General features: G+C 51.5%; 8 protein-coding genes across 9 annotated transcripts; 4 read left to right on the top strand and 4 right to left on the bottom strand.

The window, feature by feature from the left end:
- Positions 1-236: 236 nt before the first annotated feature.
- LOC100905949 (arginine/serine-rich coiled-coil protein 2) lies at positions 237-1,838 on the bottom strand. The gene is made up of 5 exons (XM_029111658.1): positions 1,685-1,838; positions 1,464-1,598; positions 1,266-1,375; positions 920-1,153; positions 237-555 (listed from the first exon to the last, which is right to left on the bottom strand). Exons 1-5 carry the CDS (start codon positions 1,717-1,719, stop codon positions 359-361), a joined length of 711 nt encoding a protein of 236 aa, XP_028967491.1. The 5' UTR covers positions 1,720-1,838; the 3' UTR covers positions 237-358.
- Positions 1,839-4,215: 2,377 nt separating this feature from the next.
- LOC100902384 (inactive hydroxysteroid dehydrogenase-like protein 1) lies at positions 4,216-6,223 on the bottom strand. Its single transcript, XM_018639787.1, has 8 exons — positions 6,147-6,223; positions 5,961-6,059; positions 5,548-5,830; positions 5,320-5,467; positions 5,109-5,210; positions 4,939-5,020; positions 4,599-4,826; positions 4,216-4,493 (listed from the first exon to the last, which is right to left on the bottom strand). The coding sequence occupies exons 2-8, from the start codon at positions 6,021-6,023 to the stop codon at positions 4,398-4,400; spliced, it is 1,002 nt and encodes a 333-aa protein (XP_018495303.1). The 5' UTR covers positions 6,024-6,059; positions 6,147-6,223; the 3' UTR covers positions 4,216-4,397.
- An 854-nt stretch (positions 6,224-7,077) lies between these two features.
- LOC100902814 (WD repeat-containing protein 89) lies at positions 7,078-9,515 on the top strand. The gene is made up of 8 exons (XM_003737611.3): positions 7,078-7,331; positions 7,551-7,650; positions 7,744-7,864; positions 8,082-8,269; positions 8,352-8,483; positions 8,597-8,746; positions 8,830-9,120; positions 9,222-9,515. The coding sequence occupies exons 1-8, from the start codon at positions 7,246-7,248 to the stop codon at positions 9,273-9,275; spliced, it is 1,122 nt and encodes a 373-aa protein (XP_003737659.2). The 5' UTR covers positions 7,078-7,245; the 3' UTR covers positions 9,276-9,515.
- Positions 9,516-11,612: 2,097 nt separating this feature from the next.
- Arc42 (Activator-recruited cofactor subunit 42) lies at positions 11,613-13,559 on the top strand. The gene is made up of 4 exons (XM_003737610.2): positions 11,613-11,726; positions 11,956-12,193; positions 12,330-12,554; positions 12,635-13,559. Exons 2-4 carry the CDS (start codon positions 12,011-12,013, stop codon positions 13,439-13,441), a joined length of 1,215 nt encoding a protein of 404 aa, XP_003737658.1. The 5' UTR covers positions 11,613-11,726; positions 11,956-12,010; the 3' UTR covers positions 13,442-13,559.
- Positions 12,820-18,945, top strand: LOC100902527 (peptidyl-prolyl cis-trans isomerase FKBP4). 2 transcript variants are annotated; one of them, XM_029111575.1, is made up of 4 exons: positions 12,820-12,834; positions 16,770-16,894; positions 17,422-17,630; positions 17,728-18,945. In XM_029111575.1, the coding sequence occupies exons 3-4, from the start codon at positions 17,430-17,432 to the stop codon at positions 18,805-18,807; spliced, it is 1,281 nt and encodes a 426-aa protein (XP_028967408.1). In that variant the 5' UTR covers positions 12,820-12,834; positions 16,770-16,894; positions 17,422-17,429; the 3' UTR covers positions 18,808-18,945. The 2 variants fall into 2 exon arrangements, with proteins under 2 accessions (XP_028967408.1, XP_028967409.1); XM_029111576.1 differs by lacking the exons at positions 12,820-12,834; positions 16,770-16,894 and having other exon boundaries at positions 17,120-17,630.
- Positions 13,656-14,523, bottom strand: LOC100902961 (cytochrome b-c1 complex subunit 7). The gene is made up of 2 exons (XM_003737612.2): positions 14,318-14,523; positions 13,656-13,863 (listed from the first exon to the last, which is right to left on the bottom strand). Exons 1-2 carry the CDS (start codon positions 14,468-14,470, stop codon positions 13,687-13,689), a joined length of 330 nt encoding a protein of 109 aa, XP_003737660.1. The 5' UTR covers positions 14,471-14,523; the 3' UTR covers positions 13,656-13,686.
- On the bottom strand, positions 14,891-16,311 carry LOC100905654 (sister chromatid cohesion protein DCC1). Its single transcript, XM_003737630.1, has 3 exons — positions 16,095-16,311; positions 15,772-15,955; positions 14,891-15,623 (listed from the first exon to the last, which is right to left on the bottom strand). The coding sequence occupies exons 1-3, from the start codon at positions 16,309-16,311 to the stop codon at positions 14,891-14,893; spliced, it is 1,134 nt and encodes a 377-aa protein (XP_003737678.1).
- Positions 18,946-20,088: 1,143 nt separating the features above from the next.
- Positions 20,089-23,803, top strand: unc-45 (unc-45 myosin chaperone). Its single transcript, XM_029111571.1, has 8 exons — positions 20,089-20,267; positions 20,387-20,880; positions 20,991-21,154; positions 21,248-21,598; positions 21,707-22,072; positions 22,192-22,401; positions 22,504-23,309; positions 23,439-23,803. Exons 1-8 carry the CDS (start codon positions 20,089-20,091, stop codon positions 23,668-23,670), a joined length of 2,802 nt encoding a protein of 933 aa, XP_028967404.1. The 3' UTR covers positions 23,671-23,803.
- Positions 23,804-25,599: the final 1,796 nt, after the last annotated feature.

Here is a 25,599-nt window from a genome sequence, read left to right as displayed (position 1 = left end):
TGACTGCGCAAAGCGATTACTCGCTGCCGCCGCCGTCATTCCCGAGGCGTTTTCTGATTCGCGACTCCTCATTGCATTGACCGCAGACTCGACCCGAATCCTCAGCACGGTTCAGCACCCTGTCGATCGCATCGGATTCTCCGGACTCGAAGCATTCGAACGGGACCCGTCTCGGACTCGCATTCCGTATTCTTGACGATATGGATCGTGGAGGAGGAGGTAAGGGGGAATGCTGTGCTTGTTTTATCATTTATTATATATCGATTGATCGATCGATCGCGATCCTCTCTATTTACAACAAAGCTCGTGGTGGGTTTCGTGACTCATTGTACAGCCGGATGGTATTGCGTGTACGCGTTCAGTGGCCCCATCCCAAGCCCATTCCTCGCTGAGTGTGGGTGCTCTGTCGGGCCTTTTGGTATTCTTGATCGAGAGTCCGGAAAAGCTTGTCCTGTGCGGCGAGGACGTCCTCCCCCTCCGCTGGCTTGACGCTGACATCCGTCTCCTTCATGCCCATCAGTTTCCTGAATTTCGCCGATACGGAGCCATCATCACCTAAAATCAATAAAGCCCACGGTCAGTCAAGCGGAAAACCGACGACCACCCTCTCCACAATGATTTTCATCCCGACCGCTGGATTCGCCCGTTCGCAAATGAAGGCTGTGTCACCTTAATCCTCGGATCCTCGTTATCGACTGAGCGCTTCGGTGGTGAGCTGCGCCAGCGGGAATGTCTTACTTACCACAGATGAGATCTTCGTTCAGTCAGGCCCTTCGACGGCTCGAATATCTGCCCAGTCGCCAAGACAACAATAACAAACTGGTTAAAGTAATTGCTCGATTGGCAGCAAAATTTCCCTCTCTCCGGAGAAACAAAACCCGAGGGAACCCAAGGATTCCTGCTGACCCAGAAGCCTCACCTCTAAATGTAGCTTTCGCCCAGTGCTGAACGGATCCCGGACGCGACTGCTCGGGCGAGCTTTTGCTACAATCCACAGCTGGGGCCCCGGTATCCTCTGAGGTCTCTGAAGGTTTCGCCCAAAGCAATTTCCTCTGCTTTATTTGATCGACGATCCTTGATGTGCTGACAGGATTCAGATTGGGCAGCTCTGATGTTGTGGGCGCATCTGCGACTGGAATCCCGGTCGGAATGCCTAGAAGAAAATTGAGATCCATTAGCGGATTCCAGCTCGCTCTTCGAAGCTCCGTTTGATGATCATTGGGTCGCTGAGGATTTCAGAAGTCGTGCATGGCCGGCTCACTCACCTAATTTCTGAGCTCTCTCGAGGAACTTGTTCTTTTTAGGCGACGGGTTCCTTTTCCGGTTTCTGTCCCGTCGTCGGTCGCGATCAACGCGCTCGTGCCGGCTTTCCCTCCTACGGCAAACCAAGGATGAGTGAGAACCGATAAAATTGAAAAGCTCTCGTGAACGGGAAAGGAGTTTCCAGAAACCCGAGAACTTACCTGTGATCTTCACGAATTCTCTCCCGACTCCTATCCCGGGTGTGGCCGCCTGTTCGGCTGTATCCAGGAGATCTGGATCGCGATCGACGTCTATTACGAGACCTATCTCGCGAGTGATTCCGGTGGCGATGGTCTCTGGAAGCAGAGGGAGAAATTGAAATCTGGAAGGAACCTACTTTTGGAGCCAACTTGTTCGGGAAAACTCAGTACGATGGATATACCTTCGTCGTTCGTCACGCTCGCTGTCGCGCCCCATTGCTCTCAGGTCTCAACAAATCGAAGGGACTCCTTGATGAGCTATTTTCGGAGCGCTCCTGACGAACGTCTCCCACAACTCCCAGAGACGAGCTCTAGAAGGAGAATATGAACGAGACTAACCTCCACGGCGGCCGCCGCGGATGTAAACACTCAATGTTGTATGCTGTCCGCTAAATTAGCGGCCGCGCGCGAGAATGAGTCGGAGGACGAGAGCCCAAAGATTCAGGCTCTTGCCTGGCTTATGAGTGTATGAACAAGTCTTGAACTCTCCGAGCAGAGGAGAGATCGCTCACATCCAGCGAGATCTTCCGCGGAGCGGCTCAATAGTTGTGGAACGGGAGTGCAAGGTGAAAAAAACGACGGAGCATTACGGAAGCCGGGACGGATGGTTTTGCGCAAGCGTCAAATCCAGCCCGTACGATGGAACAGCGTTTTTCGTCCGGTATCACTCGAGCGATTGTACGACCTTGAGTTTTTGAGTGCATGTATGGAGGAAGATCGCGAGATAAAATTCTCCACAAGGATGAAGCTTGTCGACAGCACAAAAAGAGAAAGGAGACAATGATGTCGATGATCTTTGCTGAAAAATCCGCTCGGTTCCTCTTGTGCTCACTTCATCCTTCGGACATTTGGCCGCATTGAACTCCGGATTTAAGGAAGGCTCTTCCAAGGGACAGAAAACGTCGGATCACCTCAAATTACATTTGGATCAAATCAGATCTGATCTCAGTCTGGATCTGATGCTGAACCTAGGTTATATGACGAAGAATTCCCACACCGCTCCTCCTTTTGAGTCGGAGCGTGTCGATTTCCGACTTTCCGGGGTTCTGTGGGGAACGCGCCCATGTGTACTGGAGTCCCTGGCCAAACGATTCCTCCCGCATACCTGCATAGGTTGCAGGGCACGTGCTTTTGATGCAAAGCGGAGCGGATCTATTAATTTTCCCTTGAAAGTATGAAATGCGTTACGATACATGGGATACGCGATACGTACATGATTAATCCATTAGTGGCAGCCTCATGACTGCCCCCAGTTAATCGACTTTGTTTCGCTAAAATGCGTCATGTAGGATATTCCACCCGTACCTATAAAGACACTGACCATGGCTTGAAATATTTGCCTGCGAATGGTCAATTAGAAATTGATTGCTTCCACTCAAGTAAGCTTTGGGTTATATGCCTCGGGACCTCAGTCGAGAGGCGGGCTCATTCAGGTCAGGCGAACGCAGGCTTTTCTGTGCTCTTGACAGCAAACGAGTCGAACAGGTCGATTCGGGAATCAACCTTGTTGCAGAATGACAGATTTCGACGCTGCTTGTCCAACAGATGACGGGCGGCGGTCTGTGTCAACGAGTTGCTCTCTTTCCTCGGACGGCCGACTCCCTGTTGTTACTTGGCTTTCCGTTGCCGACAGAAGCTCCACGATCGGCATTAGGCATGAGAATTGGATTCCGCGGAAGAATCCTTCTCGAAAGCTACGAAGGAATTACTGCTGCGCTCACCGTGAACTTTTCACCGATCGTCATCTGCAATGCGCGACCGCATAAGGGGAATCGTGGAAGCCCGAATCCGTGGGAGCTCGGATTTGAGGGGCAGAGGGAAACAACAAACTGTCAGATGGACGGGGCGGGTAGGGAATAGGGACCTCATACCCCTTCGTATTGTTCGCTCGAATTACAGCCGACGCCTTTTCAACTCACACAAGTCGACGCTCCAGTCACGTGTCGCCTGCTGTGTCTTCTGTTTGAAATAGAATATACGCCTATGGCGTGCTCCATCAGGGTTGCCGGCGCCGTTTCGAATTCGTCTTCCAGACGCATCAAACGCTCGTTCAGGATCCTTTACTCAAGCGATAGCTTTGGCGGGGCCCGTCCAGCTCGGAGCAGGAGCCTACCCGCCCTTTCACTTTCTTCCTCTTTTTTTCAAGAACTTGATTAGCTCGGAAATATCCTGATAGTACCGCTCAGGGCGCCATGTCGAGCCCCCGCGTCGTGCGCGCGCCGAAATTGCCAAAGTGATCCCAACTACTCCGTGGGGGAACCGAGGCATTTTAGAGCCAGTTTCGGATTACATATCATTTGGAAGCTTCCACGCGCTCGTCCGCCGGGTGGTCCGCAGGGGGAGAATTCGCATCGACAAATAAGCAGGCGACATCGATTCTCTTCAAGGGCACCAGGCTGAGGGCCGAACAGGATCGGTCCAGTTTCTTGACGAGAGGATCGCTCTGGTGCGCTCCGAGACCCAACGATTTGACTTTCCAGAGACATTGATTGAAGAAAAAATTTCACTCTTCAAATGGGTCGAATTCGTGCTGAATGGCGCGGACGGTGGCTACTTCGAAAGCCAGCTGGAAAGTTAAGGAAGAGAAATTTTCCCCAACGAAGACGCGTGGTCCTTCAACATCCGCGACATTCCACAATATGTTTCTTTCCTCTTATCGGAGAAAAGGAAAGATGCTAGGGGACTCGAACTTCACAGAAAGACTCATCCATTGAAATCGAGAACTCCTCTCCCTGATTTATTCGTGACGTCGATCGGAACAGTGTCGAATCGTTTTCGATGATGGGTCTGTTCTGTTCCTCGAAGAAGGTGGAGAGCATTTTTTGGCTTTCGAAAGCTGAGGGCTCCCACTCAGTGAGCGCAGCGACTCTATTCGGGATCCCCTACACCCTATATCTAGAGTTTCTTGTCTGCCGAACTGTCTATCGCTTTGAAGAAAGTGTCGGATTGCATGGTCCAGAGCCATTGTGGAATGTGCTCCATCGCCCAATACTGTAAAGAGAATGAATAGTGCTGCGGAAAATCATTTATGGCTTTCCCCATTTCCAAAAGCCCTGAATATCTCACCAAGCTCTAAGATTGTACTGGCGAGCTCACCTGGAGGCCATGCGACCAATAGCCCGTAGTGCGCCTGGTGTATCCGACGGTGCTGATCGCCGAATCGACGAAGGTTTTCGCGTCGGGAACGACGAAGGAAGGCGTAGACAAGACATCAGAGAATTTCACCAAGTTCGTTGAGACGTAGGATGGAGTCAACGTTTGCACCTCGATGCCTTGTGATCCATACTCGACAGCTAGAGCTTGCGAGAACAAATCGACGAAACCCTGTGGCAATTTCCCTCGTTAGATTTGTGGTTCACATACACATTGGGACGAGCTCGTGTCTAATCCTCTCTCCGAATCGGCTCTCGCGTATTTGAGAGCAGCTCTCGTTTACCTTGGATGCAGAGTACACAGACATGTATGGCAGCGGATAGAAAGCTGAAAGCGACGACATGTTGACGATCAGACCTTTTTTCCTGAAAAAGGAGAGAGAAGCTGGTCACGATCCATCCCTAATGGGCAGTTCGATTTACATTAGAGACATTACGCCGTCTGCTTAGTCACCTTCGCAGCATCTGTGGCAAGACCATGAAAGTCAGCATCATAACCGCTTGCATGTTGACCGTGATGTGCTCCTCGAGCTTCTTCAATGGCACGTCGCAGAACCTGAGAACGGAAATGCATTGATGGGCTTCCGAACACGTCAATCATCGTTGGCTGACGAAAATTGAGAGACGAGAGGAATGGAAGAAACAGAGCGAGTCAGAAGACTTACCGCGACGGTTGGTCATACATGACACCAGCGTTGTTCACCAGAATTCCGATTTCGAGGTCTTCGATCTGGGACCGGATCTCGCTGAAGACCTCGGCACCTCTGGCTAGATCGGCCACCACTACCCTCGTTAGGACATTGTGGGTATATTCTAGGAGTAGAGAGGGTTCGGTCAGGCTCTGATGCTTCTCTGCGGGTTAGAGGGGCATCCAATGGTTTGAAGGAGCTTACCGAGTTCTAGCTTCAGAGTTTCCAACTTCTCCTGACTCCTAGCGACAAGGACAATATTGATTCCTCGGGAAGCCAATGCCCGCGCGTATTCCCTACCGATCCCGTCGGAGCAGCCAGTCACTAGAGCCCATCTCCCGTATATCTTCAAATCGGTCTTCCAGAAGCGAGCCAAGAAATGCACCCTGAAGGCTTCACATAGACGGACAGAAAGGCCGCCCGCAATTTTCCCGCAGTAGAGGAGGCCGAGGAACGCGAGGTACCTCTGCGAGTTAGATTTGATCCCCTGGAATCCGCGATTAGCATTCTGAATGGGGAGTCGTTTGCTTTCGGCTTCCACACTGTTTCATGACGGATGACGAGCCGATATCTATCGACACTCGGTCTTCATCGTAAGGAGACGGTATTGAGCTCACCTTTCTCATGTCCCTCAGGAGTTCCATGACGAGTTTCATCGTGTCTTGATTTCCGCCCGACATCGTGTAGAAGTTTTCGATTGCGACAGTCTCTGGAACCTGTAAATATTCCGAAATCGATGGAAAAAAGTCTAGGGAATTGCAAGGGAACTAAATTTCCAATTTCCAAATGCGTAAATCGTTCACCTGACTCGGATATCGGAGTACTGAGCGTGCTCTGAGGCTGTTTCTGATGCTCACAAGGCTCCGTCCCGAGGCACATCTGAGTTTATTTATCGGGTTCGAGCTGCACGAGAGCGTTCTTCACGGCCTGTGCGCTGGGCGGCTGAGCACCCATCGGGCGTCGGAAGGTTGGGGGTCGGATCTCTGATCCCGACTGACGACCTCGGAGAAAAGTACGGGGTTCAGCCCAGGCTCGCTCAGAGGCATCGGGTTCTCAAAATCCGCTTCAATCCCATTCATGCGGGATTACTTTCGACGGGGATTCGAAGGGGGATTGAAGCTATCTGCGAGATTTCTGGTGCCTGCTGAAAGAAAGGGGAAACGTCCGAGGCTGTTGAGGAACTCCTCGTTTCACTCGACTATTGTGACGTAAGGTTAATTTCTAGTATCTCTGGAGACGGTATGGATCGACTCCTGTGGCGAATAGCCATTGGTATTTCTAGGAGGAATAGTTGCGGGCGGCGTCCGGGACGGCGGCGGGCTCGTCCGCCCTCCGTTGTTCCAGTGCTCGAATCACACGGTGCACGAGTTCGCCACCGGTGGGGGGAGTGACTGGATCCCGGGGGCGAAGATCTAAGGATGCTCTCTTCTCGACGCAATATCCGAGTTCCAATGGCATGGCGCACCAGGAGATGTCGCGCGCGTGGACTCCCGATCGGGAGGCAGGCAAAGATCATCGGATTCATTGTCAACGCCTATAAGTAATCTTTGGATTTGAGAAGCGTTCTCAGCGCCATAGACCGCATGCACCCGTTTCGGCGCAACTTCTGGTAGAGCTTCCGCCTGATTCTAGAAAGCTGTGCGATCGCTGCAACCGGTGCATTCGTCTGCTCAGATTTTGGGCATGGGGAGAGTTTTTCGTGTGGGGTTTGCTGGAGTGGAAAGGGCCGCACACGGAGAGTCGAGTCGCGCACGTGTTCGACCCGTTTTGGCGGGCGAGAGATGAACGATCGAACGAGAATACATGGAACTATGGAGGCGACCGAAGAAGCTTTACTCTAGGACAGATTATTGAGGTCTCCGCCGTCCCGAGAAAGTCGTCATTGCGAGCTCCACACGCAGGATGTTCGATCAACTGAAGCGAATGAACTTGACGAACCGTAAAGTGATCGAGAATGACTCCTTCGTCAGATCGATCGACTTCAATGGGTGAGTCGGAATCGATCGCAAAGGGAGCCCACCATTTGACACTTGCCAACAATGATGGACCGAGATAAGGAATTCCTGTCGGGTCACGCTGGCGCTATTCACTATATACGCGCGTGCTCGAGTCATTTGCGGAGCCACGATTGATGGTAATCTCCCGAATCTGACACTCGGAGCAGAGACTCAGCAACGTCACTCATCATCCATACCTCCTTCCTTCAGGCATGACAGTCTAAGCGCAATAGTCGCCTTGAAACTACAAGTTCTCGATGCTCTATCGCTTGTTTCGAAGAGAGAGTTCACTGTGAAGAAGCTGAGCGTGGTGAGTTAATTTAAGATGGAACAGGGCCTTCTGCGGTTGCGATCACAGATTTCTGCACCGTAGGAAGAAGCTTGGACATTGGTCACATTTCAGGACAACGCTCCCTCCGGCATTCGGTACGTCAATCCGAATTGCTTGATATCAAGCGCGGCCGACGGATACATTCGGGTGTGGGATGAACGAACTGAAGAACCCGCCCTGACTCTGGCTAGCAGTGAGTTCACTACATGAAGCTGAGTTCGCTCCATAAACAGGCTCCACCGAGGCGAGAGCTTTGACCTGGGGGAGACTGACAGAGCCGTCGGCTTTCTGAATACATACATAGATAGGAAACTCCATGAGCGAGAACTGGGATTCAGACGATTCGGATCTCCGATAGGTTTCCCCATTTCTGATCTATCTTTCTCGATCCTACACCCATTCCATTCCAGCCACACGACCAGAAGCCAACGAGGAATTGAAACCTTTGCTCTGCTGCGATGCTAGCTTGGACGAATGTACGGTGGCTGCTGGGAGCGAGGCTGTCAAGGAGGATGCTTTCGTTCTGTTCTGGGACATCAGGATGTCGAAACAGCTCATGGGCGGATACTGGGACAGCCACAGCAAGGATATCACTCAAGTAGGTGCTGTGAATTCTATCCCGTGAAGCTCGCACGAATCAGTGCTCACTTTACTAACATTAATTTTCCTTCCGTCTGGAGGTGAGGTTTCATCCAGAAAAGAAGTTCGTCCTCGCGACGGGGGCAGTCGATGGTCTCGTGAACGTCTTCGACCTCGAAGAATCATCCGAAGACGATGCCATCCAATACACCTTGAATGTTGAATGCGCCGTCGTAAGTCGTGGAGGTCGCAGCGCCGTTGAGATCGAAAAACTGTGTTGGGTATTCTCCTCCCACTGATCCATCTCAAGGCTGACGGATCATTCTAAGGATCGCTCCTCCTTCAGGACAACCTTTCATGGCTTCCACAGTCATCTCAGGGAGTCGATCGTCTAGGGGTGACGACCACAGAAGAAGAGTTTCAGCTGTGGGAAGCCGAGGAAGCCGAACCTTCCTTGAGGCACAACAGGGAAAGTCTTCAGAAAGGAAACATTGACGTAAGCTCAAGCTCCTTCCAGCATCCGAACACCATGAGAAACGTATCGAACATGGTACTTTCAATGCGAAGGTTCTCTCGCAGGTTTCTGTCGACCACATCGTATGTTCTTGCAACATCGATTCCGATATCGGTTTCATCTCATCAAATAATGACGGCTGTGTCGACATTTGGAGCGCTACCGGGGTACACGTTTCATCCCTGGGGAATGGGTCTCAGAAAAAATCTTCCAGACACAGGGATCTCGTGAAAACCGCCGTTATTCACGCAACGGATGGATCCTGTACCGTATGGACGTCCGGCGATGACGGCATAATCTGTAGGTGGCTTTCGGAGACGAAGCAGATAGACGCCGAGCATAATGAAGACAGAAAGGTTAGTTAAAGATTCTCATCGGCCCCTTTCCCTGTCGGTTCCCTTTCTTTAAGAACAAAATCATCCTTGACGCTTCCGATTCAAACCCCTCTCTTCCGCAGATGGAATCGGAGCCGAAAGCGAGGATCAAGAAGAATCGGTCTAGACCTTACTGATGAGCGCCTGTACATAGTGTTCCCGAGTATGATGACGCTGATCAGTCGAGCTAATGGGCTTCTTCTCGCCATATACACATGGAAGGCCCATCGAACGCGAAGCTGGATACACAGACGCGGAGGAGACGGGCTCTGAGCTTCTGACTGATTGCCCGCGAGAGCAGATCCTCTCCGATTGAACATTCTCCGAAGGATTGTGGAATGTCAATGTTCGATGTAGCCCAATATATTATTTGTGCGCTTGACGGGACTCGTCTCTATTCCAAGCTTTCATTCTGAGGTTGTCGTTCTTTGTGTGTGTGTGAATATAGCAGGAGAGTCCACTCCTGACCGTAATCGCCGTGCCCCGATAAGTTGTGACAAGCCCCATGGATTACGAATCAGAGCCGGCGTTCGAAGATTCGAGCGCCATCCCCGAGATAGATGTGTCTGGCGAGCAACCCTCAGGCGCTGCCTTGTTGGAGAGGAGAAAAGAGGATCTTCGCGAAGAAGTTGCGGCGCTCAAAAAGCGATCAAAGGAGTTCGCCGAGTACCTCGCAAATCAAAAGCCACGCGCATCGTCCGGATCGAACGACGAGGAAAAGATCAGATTTGTTGATTACGAAGTGAGGAACTTGCTCTATCTGAAGAAGAGGCTCGAAAAGAAGATAGGGTCAATCGAGAGCTTCTCTGATGAGGACCGAATCCGATCCGAAATTAAAGCCGAGATGGAGAATGATTGGGCAAGATCGGAAACGTCCGCGATCGCTTTCTATCGCAGGATTCTCCGATTCCGCCTGAAAAATGAGATTTTCGATGATGAGGAACTACCCTCCATCGACAATCTGAAGGAAAGACTGAACGAGTGTTTCAATTTCTTCATGGAAATTAATCGTCTCCGGGAAAAACTGTGTGAGAAGTCGATTGAGGATTTGGACTCGTCCAAGGAGAGGATAGAGTACAAACAAAATTTCAGACAGTACATGAGGCTGATGTTACAGTACTACGAAGTTCAGCTCCACAGAGTCCGATCAGTCACCGCGAGGCTCAAGAAAGCAGAGGATTCGGAATCCTGAGGTGTTCTTGGATCCCTCGTGGAGACGGGCCCGAAGAGTGTGCAGCGAGTCCTCTAATAAAAATAATTCACTAAGGATTGCTTCGAGTATTTCTTCTGGGAACTTCTAGCGCGAGCACCTGTCTCTCGCGTGTCAGAAGGAATCGGCGCGGCTAGGCAAGGATTTCATAGATGACCGCAGCGGCATCGAAAATGCGATTAGCGGAAGCATGGGTTCGACCTTGTAGAGAACCTCGGCAATATTATAGGGCTCTCGCTTCCGATCCCGAGGACTTTCAACGAATGACTCCGAGCGACACGGACAGCAGCGAATCCCGAGAAGAGGAGCCACGCTTATTCACAGATAGCCACGAGAGCCTCCGGAGGCTCAGGGAAGGAAATTTCCGATTCCGCCGAGCATCCGAGTACCTCTTCAAAAAAACGGGAGACAGCATGAGTCCAACCCAGACCTGTTCCGAATCATGAGGTCGGGCCATGCGAGGGAGGAGCGGTCGAGATGTGGACTCCGGGTAGTGCGTCCGCAGCACTCGAGCGAGAGTGGATCCCCGAGAGACAATTGGCGAGGCCTCTCGGGAGCCCTCGCAGTAATTTCGCGATGGGTCTTCCCCCGTCCAACGTCGCCTGCGTGGATATTCAGTCAGTACGATCCGGGTTTCTCGCGGACTCTCGCATCAGCGAACAGAATTTTCGCCTCTTGCAAGCTCACAGAGTTCATCCTGTCGAGACGGCGGATATGGAAATCTCTTGATCGTTCGTCCGCGCGTTTCATGCTTTTCCTGCGTCGGAATAGAGCTGCGTGATCCATCTCTCCTTCTCAGAGACGCATCGGAGACTGCCTGATATCCGCAGGGGAAGCTTGTTCGACGTCGCACGAGGTGTAAGTTGGAGAATCGCAACGCTCCAAGTAGATTCGGGCTCATATGCATATCCGCTTCGAACAGTCTGACATGCTTAAAGCGAGACAAAAATTACATCCTGCTAGAGGTGAACTGATCGGAGAGATGCTGCCGGCAGAGAATGGGGAGTCAGCTGTTTTCCAAACACGGCGGTTCTTGAAGCAGAGAGCTCCGTCCATATCACGATAATATTGGAGGTCTCTTCGATTCTTCAGGGAGCTCGAAGCTAAATACAAATGGAGGTACTCCATCGGGAATGGAACAGATCCGCCCTCCATTTCATCGCAGAGGCTTTGATTTCGAATGGTTACAGTTAGGTTCACCGCAGCAGACGATCGTCTTTCCCTCCTCTCACTGGGCATATCGCGACGATGGTGCTCTCTCATCAAAACGAGTCGTCTCTAAGCCGGTGATCATCTCTCGAGTCGGAAATAAGACGTGTGTGTCGGGAAATCAAATTCCAGCTGGCGCTTCCTGAAACAAATCCGCGAAGATCACGCCGTGAGTTCTGTGGAGAGAGAGGCGGAGTCCGTGATCTTTGAGGTGATTCTGTCGTCGTCGGTGCAGAGCACTGGAGGGAACCGAAGCATCACCAAAAATATCGCCATCGGTCCTTGGAATGCATTGCAAAGTCCGCCCGGTCGAAGTTCGGCAACTCTTGGCAAGATACTACTGTTTCTAGGAGGATACATCGGAGCTTTAAAGCTATAGAGCGATTGTCGATCCTCAGGTGGAATTTCGGAAAAGTTTCCTGATTCAATCGTCTTGCTGCTCGTACACTCAAGATGATGCTCAGACGCGTACTGACAATGAGCAGGCCTCTGGCTATGCAACAGAGAGGCACCCATTTCTACGGTCTAACAGAAACACATGAAATGATTCGGCACACATGCAGAGACTTCGCCGAGAAGGAACTGAAGCCGATCGCTGGTAAAATCGATAAGGAGGAGTTATTCCCAAAAGAACAGGTGAGCTCCGGAAAATAAATTTCGAATCGCTCAGATTCTCGGAGAAGAAGAGAAGGTCTACTCCTATCGATGGTTTTCACGACGCCTCATTCGTGTTCCATGTCATTCAAACGTATGACTTGATGGAATTCTCCAGATTAAGAAACTTGGCGAACTGGGAATGCTGTCGATGATGACACCAGCGAAATATGGAGGGGCTGAGCTCGACACTTTGTCCTATGCGATCGCTATGGAAGAGATCTCCCGAGGTTGCGCCACAACCGGAGTCATAATGAGTGTCAACAACTCGTTGTACATAGCCGGCATCCTGAAGTTCGGAACAGAGGAGCAGAAGAAGGAATGGGTCACGCCATTCACAAAGGTTAGTATGATAGTACTCAGAGGTCAGATTATGCCACATGAGGACATTTGCGATGAAGTCGAAATTTCTCTCCACGTCAGGGTGACCACATCGGCTGCTTTGCACTATCGGAGCCCGGAAACGGTTCGGACGCTGGAGCTGCGAGCACCACAGCGAGAGTCAGTGGAGATAAAGTTGTCCTGAATGGGACCAAGGCCTGGATCACCAACGCTTTCGAGGCGGAGGCCACTGTCGTATTTGCCACATTCGATAAGGCGAAGAAACACAGGGGTATCAACGCGTATCTAGTTCCCATGCCAACGAATGGCCTCTCACGCCCTAAGAAAGAAGATAAGTTGGGAATTCGGGGATCCTCGACCGGACCCTTGATTTTCGAAGACGTTGAGATTCCGGCAGCGAATCGGTTGGGCAAGGATGGCGAAGGGTTCAAAATCGCGATGACCATCTTGGATGGTGGTCGAATCGGTATCGCAGGGCAGGCTTTGGGAATCGCCCAGGCGGCCCTGGATTGCGCCATCGAGTACACCGGCAAGCGAGAATGCTTCAACCAGCCTATCCACAAGCTACAAGGAATCCAGTTCAAACTCGCGGACATGGAAATGAAATTGCAGTCGGCGCGCTTATTGACCTACCAAGCATGCTTTCTCAAGGACCAGGGCAAGAAGTTCACCAAGGAGGCGGCGATGGCGAAGTGTGCCGCCAGTGAAGCCGCCACGTTTTGCGCTCATCAGGCGATTCAGATTTTGGGCGGTATGGGCTACGTAAGAGATATGCCCGCCGAGCGACATTACAGGGACGCTAGAATCACCGAGATTTACGAGGGCACGAGTGAAATCCAACGAGTCGTTATAGCGAGCAACCTCCTCAAAGAATATGGGGTGGTTTGAACAATAGGCAAACTTGGACTGTGGCGATAGCTCATTCATGATCGGAGACCCTTGTAGATCTACGAAAAGCAATGAACTCGAATAAAAACTTCGAAACTTCCTCTACCGCGCGTTCGTGGCGAGATATACCCGCTGCTTACTCTATTTACTTCTCTTTCTTATCTTGGAGCCATGTCTAGATCCGTATATTGAGCTCGAGACGACTGTGATGGACTAAAACTTAATATACTTTATTAGGACTGCTTCTAATGAGTTTTAAGCCATTGTTTGATTTCTTCCATCTCCTCCTCGACCTCCTTGATGTACGGCTCAAGGTAGTAATGGTCAGCATCGTAAGACGTCCACTCTTTCTCCGGCAGCAGCGTATGAGTCAAGCTCAATTGGAAGGCTCGCACGATGCGGTAGTTCCGCTCGTCTTGCACCTGTAATGGAAACTCATGAGGGAACCGCGTCGGGAAAAAATCTAGTCCGAAAATCCCCTGACCCTCCATCCGTCCATCCTCCGGATCCCGAATGTGTCAACTTGTAGAGATTCCGAGCTTCGACCAGGTAACTACTGTTCCCAAGGATGCCGACCAACCTACTTTCAAGGGCTCCATCTTCCGGAGACCTATCAGTATATTATTCAGCTGTTAATCGTAGCAAAGTGCGTTACCCGAACTGTTTCGCGACTTCTTAGAGGCTTTTGATACCATGTATTCTTTCGGGCCCCGAACATTGGAACACCGCGGGTCAGCCCGGAAGAAGTTACGTTCTGCGAACTCCCGCTAATCTCCGTAGAAGCTTCCACTCCCGACGGTATCCGGATATCTGGGCGACAGGACGTTTTCGCTCGGAACTTCACATCAAGGGCGAAAGGGCACGAGGCTAGCTCACCTTCTTCGGGAGACGACGCACGGCTTCATCAATCAGAGGTGAATCTCTCCACATATCATCGTGCAGGCAGCCCAGCCGGTGGTACCGGTCAGCCTTGTAGAGTACTTTCTTCAGATTCTCGGGCAATTTCGAAGTGAGAAGTCGGATCAACATTTTGCCTTTTGGCAGCTGCAGGGAGAGCCCTCACACCAAGGAGAAACAACAACAGAAGAGCGGAGATGCGGCTCAGTACAGCTGTTCGGGTGGCATTGGCGCGCGAATTCAAAATTTCTCCACGATGAAGGCGGGTTGTCGCTGCCTCCATGGCGTGACTCGTGACCGAATTCAAAGCGAGGTCCACTGAGCCCACGACTCCCGGAAACCTCGGAATCTGCACGAATCTCCAGCATTGGGGCTTCAATTCCAAGTTCCCCTCCACATGCCGTCTTCTAGAGAGGAAAGGCGTGGAAACTTGATATTGCTCCGCCGACGGAATTTATTCAGTGAAGCGTTCACTCACTGCACTTTCCGATTCGCTGAAGTATGTATATTACAAATAATAGCCATTTAGATGCTTCAACGAGTCTCGAGGGTCTATTTTTTTGAATAAAACGTTTGTCCGGCAACTTTGAAAGCTCGTGCATATTTCAGGAGCAGGGAGTTGACGTTCTGCAAAGTCAAATCTTCGATGTAAGGCTTGATTTCATCTAGTTTCCAGGCGTTCTTCAGACGTAGTAAAGCTTGCAGCCGTGCTGATTCTTGCTCCGGAAGATCCCAAAATGATAAGTAATGTATCGTTGCCCTGGCAGGGTTGGAATCATCACTAGTGTACGAGATCCCGTACAGACAGCTGAGATCCGGATCGAAACCTTCGGGTAAACTCTGTCTCCAAGTCTCTACAAAGTCAGTCAATTTGAAGCTCTCGCCGTTGCGCAACAGAGCTTCGGCTTGAGTTCGGCACACTTTATCCTTATCCAGGCAAGCTCCACCAGGCTTCAGATACATGTTGAGTATGCTTTCGACGATAGATCGGGGCTCTAGGTCGGAAACTTCGCTGACGATCGTTTCGACGTTCAAATTTCCGAGATCCATGGAGTTGCTCTCGATTGACGTGAGGATGAACTCCAAGACGCGACACTTATATTCGAAGTCGAGTAGACGGTATTTGCCTCGGTGGGGGATCGCACCGATGGATGCCAGCATCGCCTCAAGTTCTCCTCGGGAAGATTGCACAACATCCAACAAGTCTTCGAAGGAAGTCTTCGAGGATTCTGACTCATCATGCTCATCGAGAACCTCTCCGCGGTACATGCGGCGCTCGAGGATCCTGAAACGATGAGAAACGGTGAGATATGGTCTCCGACGCGACGGCACAGCCTAACTTCGACGGAGAAGATTGCGCTGACTCATCGGACGGGTCGCGTACAGCAGTTACCAATTTATTCTCGAGGAATTCGGCATCTACCGGATCTTACCTGTGTAGTTTCCTTGCCGACGGCTTCATCTGTTTCGGCTCCCAATAATGATGAAAAGTTCTGATGACTCGCTTCGACTCTAGTCCTTCGCTTCCCGGGTTTTCTTTACTCAAGATCTCCAAGTGAGGGACCACGAGCAAAGAATTCGAAATCTCGGCCTCACGAACGGAGTATGTTCGGGACTCTGCAAAGAACCAATAAGAATTAGGGATTCCTTGCCGGAGCCCTCTGTCATCGATTCGCAGCTTCTCTAACAGTAGGCTGGATTCGTGCATCGGGATCGATCTGACGTCAGTCTGCGAAGAAGCGTACCGAGCGCTTACCGGTACACACTACCAGATCGTCCTCGGCTTCACCACGTATCGTCAAGTTTTTCCCGAGTTCTTCCATAAGATGAGAATCCATCTCAATCAGTATGAGATCACTGTTGTCTTCAGGGTGGAAGAACAGACTCTGACTGAGAGGCGCCAGATCCTTGCGGGAGAGTTTCGCCAATTCCAACTTCGCTTCTAAATCCTCTGCGGTCCTTTCCCTGGCCATGCTGAGTCCCTGGACCAGTTTCAGACACCGACGAAAGTAAGGCGACAATCCTCTGCGTGGTATAGTGAATGTTCATCCACGTCCCTAGGCACGGCAGCCGGACAGGGTTTCCATCACAGACGCGCGATTGAGTGCCGGATGCAGGATCGGCTCACGAGATTCCCGGGCTGGAAGAACATTCGATTACCGGAATGTTTTGGAGCAGTTCTCACTTCATGCGAATTTCAGGATCCAGAAGCAGGAGCGATACGATCATTGAAATTTTGAGTTTGACCGCGCGAAAAGCGCGCCATTTTCCGGATGGAACATTTTCTCATTCCAAGGCGACCTGTCGCTCACGTCAGGGTGCAGATGCTTCTGAAAGTCACCACGCTCGACTTCTCCGAGTCCCATGCAGTGTTCCTTATCGATTTTACGGGGGACTTCAACCGAAAAATTCTCGCAACAGCGCCCTCTAGCGAGCAATAGGCGAAGGTATTGAAAAGTTGCTCGAAATTTCTCGATAAGTTTGCCGGAGTGTCGCGACTCGTGTGCGTCCCTCGACTTTCCTCAGCGCGTATTTCCCTACGAACTATCATCTCAGGTAGGTGAGCTCGATGATCGGGTGAAGCATTCTGGTACAATGGATACGGAGAGGAAAATGAGTCTCTCGCGCGCGTGTTCCCGGTCAAATCCCGGAACCGGCGTTGTCAGTCACGGTGGGCACGACAGCGTCCAGACTCGCGAGAGCCCCTGAAATTGAATCCGGCTCCGGGAGCCCTCATCAGTATATGCTCGTGAATCTCCCGAGACCTTTACACATTTTGTCGTATATTTGCCTAAACCTAGTCCCCGAGCGCTAGAAGGCTCCATAGAACCCAGGGGACCCTCGAGCGAGCACGATGTCGGAGCTCGATCGAGGCATTCGATCGAAATAACTCTTGAATATCCCTCCACCCCTGTCGAATATTGATAAGTTTTCAAAGAGAGCTCTACCCTCCGCCTTCTGATGGATGAGTATCCATTTTCCCCACCCAAAACGTCGAAGTCGTGAAGGACACCCGGAAGATGAGTGTCTCGAGCTCCTCATCGGAAAACTGAAACTCTGAGGTATTTTTTGCCTCCTTGCAGCAGTGGAGATGGCAACCCCGGTCGACCTGACTGAGGAAAAGGATGGAGGAGTTCTCAAGGAGGTTCTCCGAGAGGGAGAAGGCGACTCGTCGCCTTGCGAAGGTTCCACTGTGTACGTCTACTACCACGGAACTCTCGAGGATGGAACAGTTTTCGACAGCTCCAAGGACCGCGGAGAAGAATTCAAGTTCCAGTTGGGAGTCGGCCAGGTCATAGCTCGAACCTCCTTACCGCAAAGTGTCATGATTCGATAATTATTTGTGGTTTTCCGCGCAGCCGTTGGCTGAAGTGTCGCTTGCTCCGCAGGTGATCAAAGCCTGGGACATCGGTGTCGCTTCGATGAAAAAAGGCGAACTGTGCCGGCTGACCTGCAAGTCCGAGTACGCATACGGCGAAAAAGGATCCCCCCCGAAGATTCCGCCGAACGCGACTCTCTTCTTCGAAGTCGAACTTCTCCGCTGGTCCTTCGAGGACATATCACCCGATAAGGACGAATCCATCCAGAAAAGAATCATCACCAAGGGGGAAATGTACTCGAACCCCAAAGACCTCTCGGAGTGCACGCTGCACCTCAGAGGGCATCACAACGGACAGGTATTCGATGAACGCGATGTGACCTTCCTTGTAGGGGAGGCGGTTCTCAAGGACGTCCCCGAAGGAGTCGAGATAGCCGTTCAGACAATGAAGAAAGGCGAGAAAGCTGAGATCATCTTGAAGGGCAAGTACGCGTCCGGTCCGAAAATCCCCGCTGATCTCAAGGAAGTCTCGTACACCGTGACTCTGCACAATTTCGAGAAAGCCCGAGAGAGTTGGGAGATGGATCTGGATGAGAAGCTCGAGACCGGTGAGAAGGACAAAGCTCGAGGCACCGAGCATTTCAAGGCAGGTCGCTTCAATCAAGCTCTGAAGTACTACGAGCGGGTTCACGAATTCATGAAGAACGAAACTCCGACTGACGAAGAGAAGCTTGCCAAGCGGAATGCTCTTCATCTGTCGGCGCTGCTCAACATGTCGTTGACTCATCTGAAGATGGATGAGCATCTGAAATGCATTGCCAACTGTGAGGAGATAATCGCCATGGATGGTAAGAACGTCAAGGCGATATTCCGTCGCGGTCAGGCCAAACTCTCCATCAAGGAGTACGATGATGCCGTCGAAGACTTCACCAAATGTGTGGAATTGGAACCCGACAACAAAGCTGCGCAGTCCCAACTCCGAATCGCCAAAGCTAAGCGGAGAGCTCAACTGGAGAAAGAGAAGCATCTCTACAAGAACATGTTTGCCAAGCTGTCTGAGGCGGGCGCCGATGACAAGGAGGAAAAGCCCGAGGAAGGAGTTTGGACGAACAAAGAGAGTTCCGGTGACTCCAAACCGGAATCGGCTTGAGCTCCTCCCAGCTCTCCGCAATTCAATCGAATGGAAGTTAAGCATGATGGAGCACCATGAGGATGATGAATTTTATAGAGGCGGGACTAACGAGGAGAGAGGAATTCATTCCATGTAAATAAATTCCTGTGCTTCATTCGAAATCTGAGATCTCATTTTTTTGACCGAACTTCCGTTCGACGACACACAGAACCGAATGAATATCCGAGCCGTCAGCGAGTCCCCGCGGCTAGGCTCTTGAGTCTCGAGCGTTTGTGGTTTCACGCGAGCATTCACGAAAACGATGGGGAATCTCCCAATCAGTAGACCGAGCTCGGGTTTCCGGCGAGCTCGATAATTCCTTTTTCGGATTTCAAGCTCATTCCATTCGAACGCTTCGGGATCGGAGCGCGCTCGCGCATACCTCGGAGCTGACTAAAGACCTCCCGATCAGTAGCGTGCGGCACTCTGGTGTTTTGACGTTCTCGAGGGACGATAGGATGTTGTGGCGGCAGAGGTTTGAACGTTCGACTCTTATGGTGCGGACACTGTTTCAGGATGTCTCTGGATCAGCGATCGATTCCTTAATGGGATTCACGAGTTCATCGGAGCGCATGTCACTGACAGAGAGCTAGGAGCATCAACTCGGCGCGCTCGTCCTCGAGAACTTCGATACAACTCTAGAGGATAGGTGGGTTGACCATAGGCTGGACATGAGCGTGATCCCGACGCGGTACTCCCACGGGAACTTCTCACTCGGGGTTCCCTGTGTCCCTCCAAGATGTGGGTCTTAGCCTCCGGTCGATCCCAGCGTGATTCCAAGCGATCATCCAGCCGGGGGATGGGCTCTGACAGGGAGCGAGCATGTGCTCGAACAGATCGCCAGTTTTCCAGAGGTTTCTTCCATTCTCCAGAACCCTCCCATCCAGTTCTATTTATAGACTGCACCTCCTTTCCCTCTCTGCCGGGAGAAGCAGCGCGAACCCTGTGCCGGTCACTTCCTTGTTTGAGATTTCGATGTTAGCTTCGGAGGCTCCCGTCATTCGGAACACAGAGTTCTTGCTCGGAGTACTTGTGACGTCCTGAGCCACCCGCGGTCGACGAGGATTCAAGGAATCGCAGGCGGGCATCGTTGGGGGCTACGCAAAGAGATCGATTCGAAGAATCGAGGTGTTCTTCGACAAGGCTGGGAGACCGTCGTACGTTTCTAGAAATCAGTCCGTGTTCTTCCTCGAGGGCGCAGCTCGTAACATCGATCTGGTGACTTGACATGAGAACTTTCTCCCTTCTAGACGAAAGAAAATGGTCACGATGAGTGTGGACGAGCTAAAAGAGGAGGGCAATCAATTGTTCCGTCAGCAAGATTATTGTGCCGCATTGGAGAAGTACATGGAAGCCCTGAAGATCACTACTGAGAGCGATTTGCCCAACAAAGCAGTGCTACACAACAACAAGGCCATGGCGTACTTGAAACTTGACAGGTATGCAGCTCCTGGTGTACGAAGTCTCTCCTTATTTCCACAAAGAATATTTGACATCATTCTCGGAGCCATCAGTCAATCGAGACCTCTAACTGCAGGTTTTTGTTTTTTATTTGAAGGTTCGAAGATGCCCGGGAAGAGGCTTCGACTGTCCTCCTGCTGGATCCGAGCAACGTGAAGGCGCTGTTCCGAAGAGCGCAGGCATATGACGCTCTCGGGAAAACGGATCTTGCGTTCAAAGATGCGCGACAAATCCTGCATTTGGAACCGAAGAATCAGACCGTCCTGCCACTCCTGGAACGACTCAGCGCCAAACTCCAGGATATCGCGAAAGAACAATCTAGCACGAAGAGCAAAGCTGAAAGCATGCTTAACGTTATAAAAGATCAATCTCAGCCCCTAGACAAGAAGATGGCAGCTGTCAACAATCTAATTGTCATATGCCGAGAGAGAGTCGGAGCCGATATCATAACGAAGCTGCAGGGTGTTCAAACTCTGCATTCGGCCATGAAGAGTTTCAAGAACGAGGAATTCAATCACGCCGGTGTGAGAATATTCGGAGAAATCTGTAAACGGGGACCTGACCAGAGCCTCATGGTTGTGAAGATTCTGGGTAAGGAGTCGTCGAATGCTGATCTTCGGCGATCTAGCGATTCGGAGTCGGTGTCGAATCCGCTTCGAATTGCGGCTATTCTCATGAGAGATCCATTACCATCTCCACAGGTTTGCCCTACCTGCTGGACTTTTTCTGCTCAAAAACGCCAGCTTTCATCATTTCCGTGCAGTTCATGGTTCAGCAGATCATGAACTCCATATCCGGAATGACATTGGAGAATAGCAAAGGCGACAAAGCTATAATGAAGAAGTTCAGCAAAGAAATCGACTCGGTTTGTATCCACCCAACTGCTGCCTTCGGTGAATAATTCTTCCTCTTCAAAGCCTCAACACTCGTTTTCTTCATGGAATCCTCTCCCTCCCAGGTGATGCTGACGCTGGTGAAGACCGTAAATTCCCGAGTGATTTCCGGCATTGGCCGTGACGCGATTCTCGAGCTGCTCACGAAGAATGCCGATTATCACGCGCTGGATTGGGGTCTGAAACTGGTCCAAAGCGACGGCCTGTACCGATTGATGGACGTCGCTTCGGAGTTACCCGAAGTTCGGTACGAATCATCGATGGAGGTCACATCGGAGACGAAGCCAAAAGTATCAGTCTGTCTCGATCGTCTCTGGTATTGCATGGATCACGACGCGGCGAAAGATCTCTACCGCGACAAGGTCATGAGCTTCGTTGACGAGAAGCTGACTACAGGCGACGCCCTGGAGCCGAAGGTGGGTTCGCGAACTCCGACTCCCGCGCTGAAATGACGCCCAGGTTCACACTCTAAATTGATTCCGAGCGAGAAGTTACATCCTGGACGCTGTCTCTCCGTCTTTCAGATTCGCGCTACCGCTGCCATAACGGCCTTGCTCCTGGGTCCTCTGGAGGCGGGAAATAGCGTTCTAGCCCGATCCGGGGTCGTGGAGATGATGATAGCCATGGCGGGATCCGACGACGAGGTTCAACAGAGAGTCGCCGCCGAGGCACTGATCGCGGCGGCCTCCAAGAAAGACAAATGCACTTCAATACTGTCGACGGGTACGAGCATCCTCAAGAATCTATACAAGAGTCAGAACGAGAACATTCGTGTTCGCGCCCTCGTGGGATTGTGTAAACTCGGCAGTTTCGGCGGCCACGACGCGGCCATGAGACCTTTCAGCGATGGAGCATCGCTGAAATTCGCTCAGTCCTGCAGAAAATTCTTGGTACGGTTCGCTCTCGGAGAGCTTGCTCCCTGAGGAGTGGTGGCTCGTTTATATCTGCGCGCAATATCCGAGATCCTCCGCGAGATGAACCTTTGCATCGTTCTGCTTCTTGTTCTCAGGTGAATCCGAGCAAGGACAAAGACATACGCAAATGGGCTGCGGAGGGCTTGTCGTATTTGACGCTGGACGCGGACGTGAAAGAGGACCTCATCGACGACAAAGCTGCGCTCACGGCTCTGATAAATCTCGCCAAGGAGCTCAAGAGCACTGTGCTTTACGGTGTTGTCACTACCCTGTGCAATCTCACCAACAGTTACGAAAAACAAGAGGTGGGTGTTAGCTCCGAATCTGTTCCATAATGGATCCCCGCACGCTATAGTCTATGCATCGCAGCAGCCTCCGCTTATTATATCCGTCGTGTTCCGTATCAGGTTATCCCCGAAATGATCGAATTGGCCAAATTCGCTAAGCAACACATCCCTGAAGAGCATCCTCTCGACGCGAAGGAGCACGTCGAGAACCGGACACGCATCCTGGCGGAGAACGGAGTCACGCATGCCCTCGTGGCTCTGTCGACGACAGATTCAAAGAATTCTCGAGAGATAATTTCGAGGATTTTCAATGCAATTTGTGAACTTCCGGAACTCCGCGGAATCGTTGTGCAGCAGGGTGGGGCGCGTTGCCTCCTGCAGCTGACTCAGAATAACACCGCTCCAGGGAAGGTGATCGCGGCTCAAGCTCTGGCCAGAATCGGTATAACGATCAACCCCGAAATCGCGTTCCCGGGACAGCGAGCCTACGATGCCGTGAAGCCGCTCATGGATCTGCTCGATGCCAGCAATACCGGCCTTCAGAACTTTGAGGCGTTGATGGCTCTGACGAATCTGGCGGCCGTGAGCGATTCGGTCCGCAAGAGGATCGTCAAAGACGGACTCAATCCAATTGAACACTATGTTTTCGAAGATCACGAGCAGCTCCGCAGAGCAGCTACGCAATGTCTGCTCAATCTTATGGTTCTGGAAGAGACGCAGAGAATGTTCGAGCACGGAGAGAGAGTGAAATTGTTCACCTTGATTCTCGGCGAAGAGGACATGGATACTAGGATGGCCTCAGCTGGTGCTCTAGCAATTCTCACTTCGAATAGTGAAATAGCGTGCGCAAAGATCGTCGGAGTGCGAGCGTGGGAGGACATAATCGGAGCCGCGTGCCTTACCGAAAACGTTGAGCTCCAATACCGGTGAGTACTTTGATGATGAAAACGATCGGAAATGTTCACCTGCGCGTAGATCCGCGTAGTAGCGCTTGGCTGCTCGGTGCGGGAGCGATTGCGGTAAATTTTCTGATGTCATTCAAATCTCATTTACAGTGGCTTCTGCATCCTGTACAATCTGGTCGCGTATAGGAAGGATGTGGCTCTTAAAATGGAAGGAGACTCGAAACTCTTCCAAATGTGTCAAGCCGTGGAACAGGTCGGTCAAATTGAAGAGAGAACGAGGACCTTAGTTCAGGAGATCTTGAAGAAAATCCAGGAATGGAAAGACAACAAGGACGATCCAGCCAACGAAGCGAAAATTCCCGAAGAAAACCGAGTGGAGTAGATGACCGCGCTTCCCGGAACGTCCTGTTCATAGAGGAAAATCAAACCGAGGTGACTCGCAAGCCCAGGGCTATGGTGTTAAGGACGACCTGAGCAGGCCGAGCCTTCTTTTCTACAAAATAGAGCATGAGAGCTGTAAATAAAAGTGAACGATTTTCTCTCCAATCACTATCTTCATCTCTGCTTCCGAATTCTCTTCGGGAGCCTTTGTTTCCCGATGCAGCCCGGCCAAATTTCGCTCGAGGGAAGGACCTCAACGTTACATTCGAGAGCACCATACGAACAATATTCAGCGAGTACCTTTCCGATGCTCTCGTAAGAGGGAAAGAGGGAAAGGAAGATCCTGACTCAATCGCTCTTCCTCAACGAGAGCTTCCAGGCCTCAATCGAGCACTCTCTCCTCCGCTGCCAGCTTAGCGAGGCAGGCCTCATCAAGGACTCCAGGCAGGGAGCTTAAAGCTCTTCGACTAGTTCGCTGGTTCACGAAGCAGCGGAGGTACTGATCGCCTCCTGGAGCTTTGAAACTCCGAGCCGGGATACTGAACGCGCTGAGCTCTTTCTCTCGTTGATACTCTCCTTGGAACAATCTACAAGTGATTCGTTCACACCGGAGGTTTCTCCTTGGCTTCGACCTCGACAGATGATCTCCCGGTGCCATGAGGCTCCCGTGATCCCTTCAAGCTTCCGTTGCAGTGCGTCGAACTGGTGAAAGCCTCAGCTCCCTTCTGAAAGGGGAATTGCTTCCTGAAACCATGGCTCGGCATCGAGGCTGAGGGATAGAATTCGATTTTACGCCGAAGCGCGCTCGCCAACGTCCGAACTCCGAAGCAGGTCCTCGGAGGTTTCTCAAAAGCCAAGCTTCCCCGAGCCTCCTGGCGTCCAGCTGTGGGAGAGGTCCGGTAAGGGCATCCCTCAGAGCATCCGGGAGGGAATCCGTATCGACAGAGCCCTCAAATTGATTCATACAATGCATACATTTTCGATCGAACATGACCAAAGTCGTATTCGGACGACCGTCAGTGAGCGACGCTGGGGTGCCCTGAAACTTCGTGGGACCTCTCCGCGGTACCACTTCGCGGCTCCTCTTGCCTCGAGTTGACAGAGCTCTCTGTCGGATGACGACGCATGTTCTCTAAATTCTCCCTCGTGGAATCGAGATCGCATTCTATTAGAAGAGTCGCGAAATCGTTTTTTTATCTGCGACGAATAATAATTGGAACGTCATAAATCCGAAGTCGGCGGGGACGTTTGTCCGTGGAATATTGGAAAACCCTTGAAGAGCGCTCGGGTGCCGGAGAATTGCTGGAACGAAAAATTGCTCGTCCTCGGTCATTCGTTCACTTACGATTGGAGCTTCTGTCGCCCCCTTGATACTGAATATATTCGGAACGCCATGAGAGGCCTACCGTTGTCGGCGTGACGTGATTCCAGGCACACGGAGCTAGGAGGCAGACACTTTCACAGATCCGAGCACTGAAGCCCTCCGAATTTGCTTCGACATCTGGCGAGGCTTCTACGGCACCACTAGAGTGGCACCATCCACGAATTTTAGCCCTGAACTCCGAGATAAGATATGGATCTCGATATGGCGACACAACTATATATTCTAATGGGGAAAAAACGTGGGGTCGCTGCCTTCATGCACGCGCCCAGGGCGCGAGGGACAAGCGAGACCTGAGCCGGCGAAGTCTGGAATATTTCAGGAACTGTCCTGGTCAGGGCTACCGGGGTTAGGGAGCCACTTGACAAGCCAACACGGAATATATAGCGCTCTATGGCCTCTGATCCAATCCGCTCCACGGAATACACAGATGGCCTGGTAATCGAGTGCTTTTATCGAACGACGAATCTATAACAGAATTTGACGGTAGTGACACCTGGACGCCTACAGATCAAGACAATCGGTAGACGGCGTCCCAAAACTATAAGG

Source organism: Galendromus occidentalis, unplaced genomic scaffold (genome assembly GCF_000255335.2).
Source record: "Galendromus occidentalis unplaced genomic scaffold, Mocc_1.1 scf7180000075584, whole genome shotgun sequence".
Classification (NCBI taxonomy): Eukaryota; Metazoa; Arthropoda; class Arachnida; order Mesostigmata; family Phytoseiidae; genus Galendromus; species Galendromus occidentalis.
This window is presented reverse-complemented; position numbering and strand designations above follow the sequence as displayed.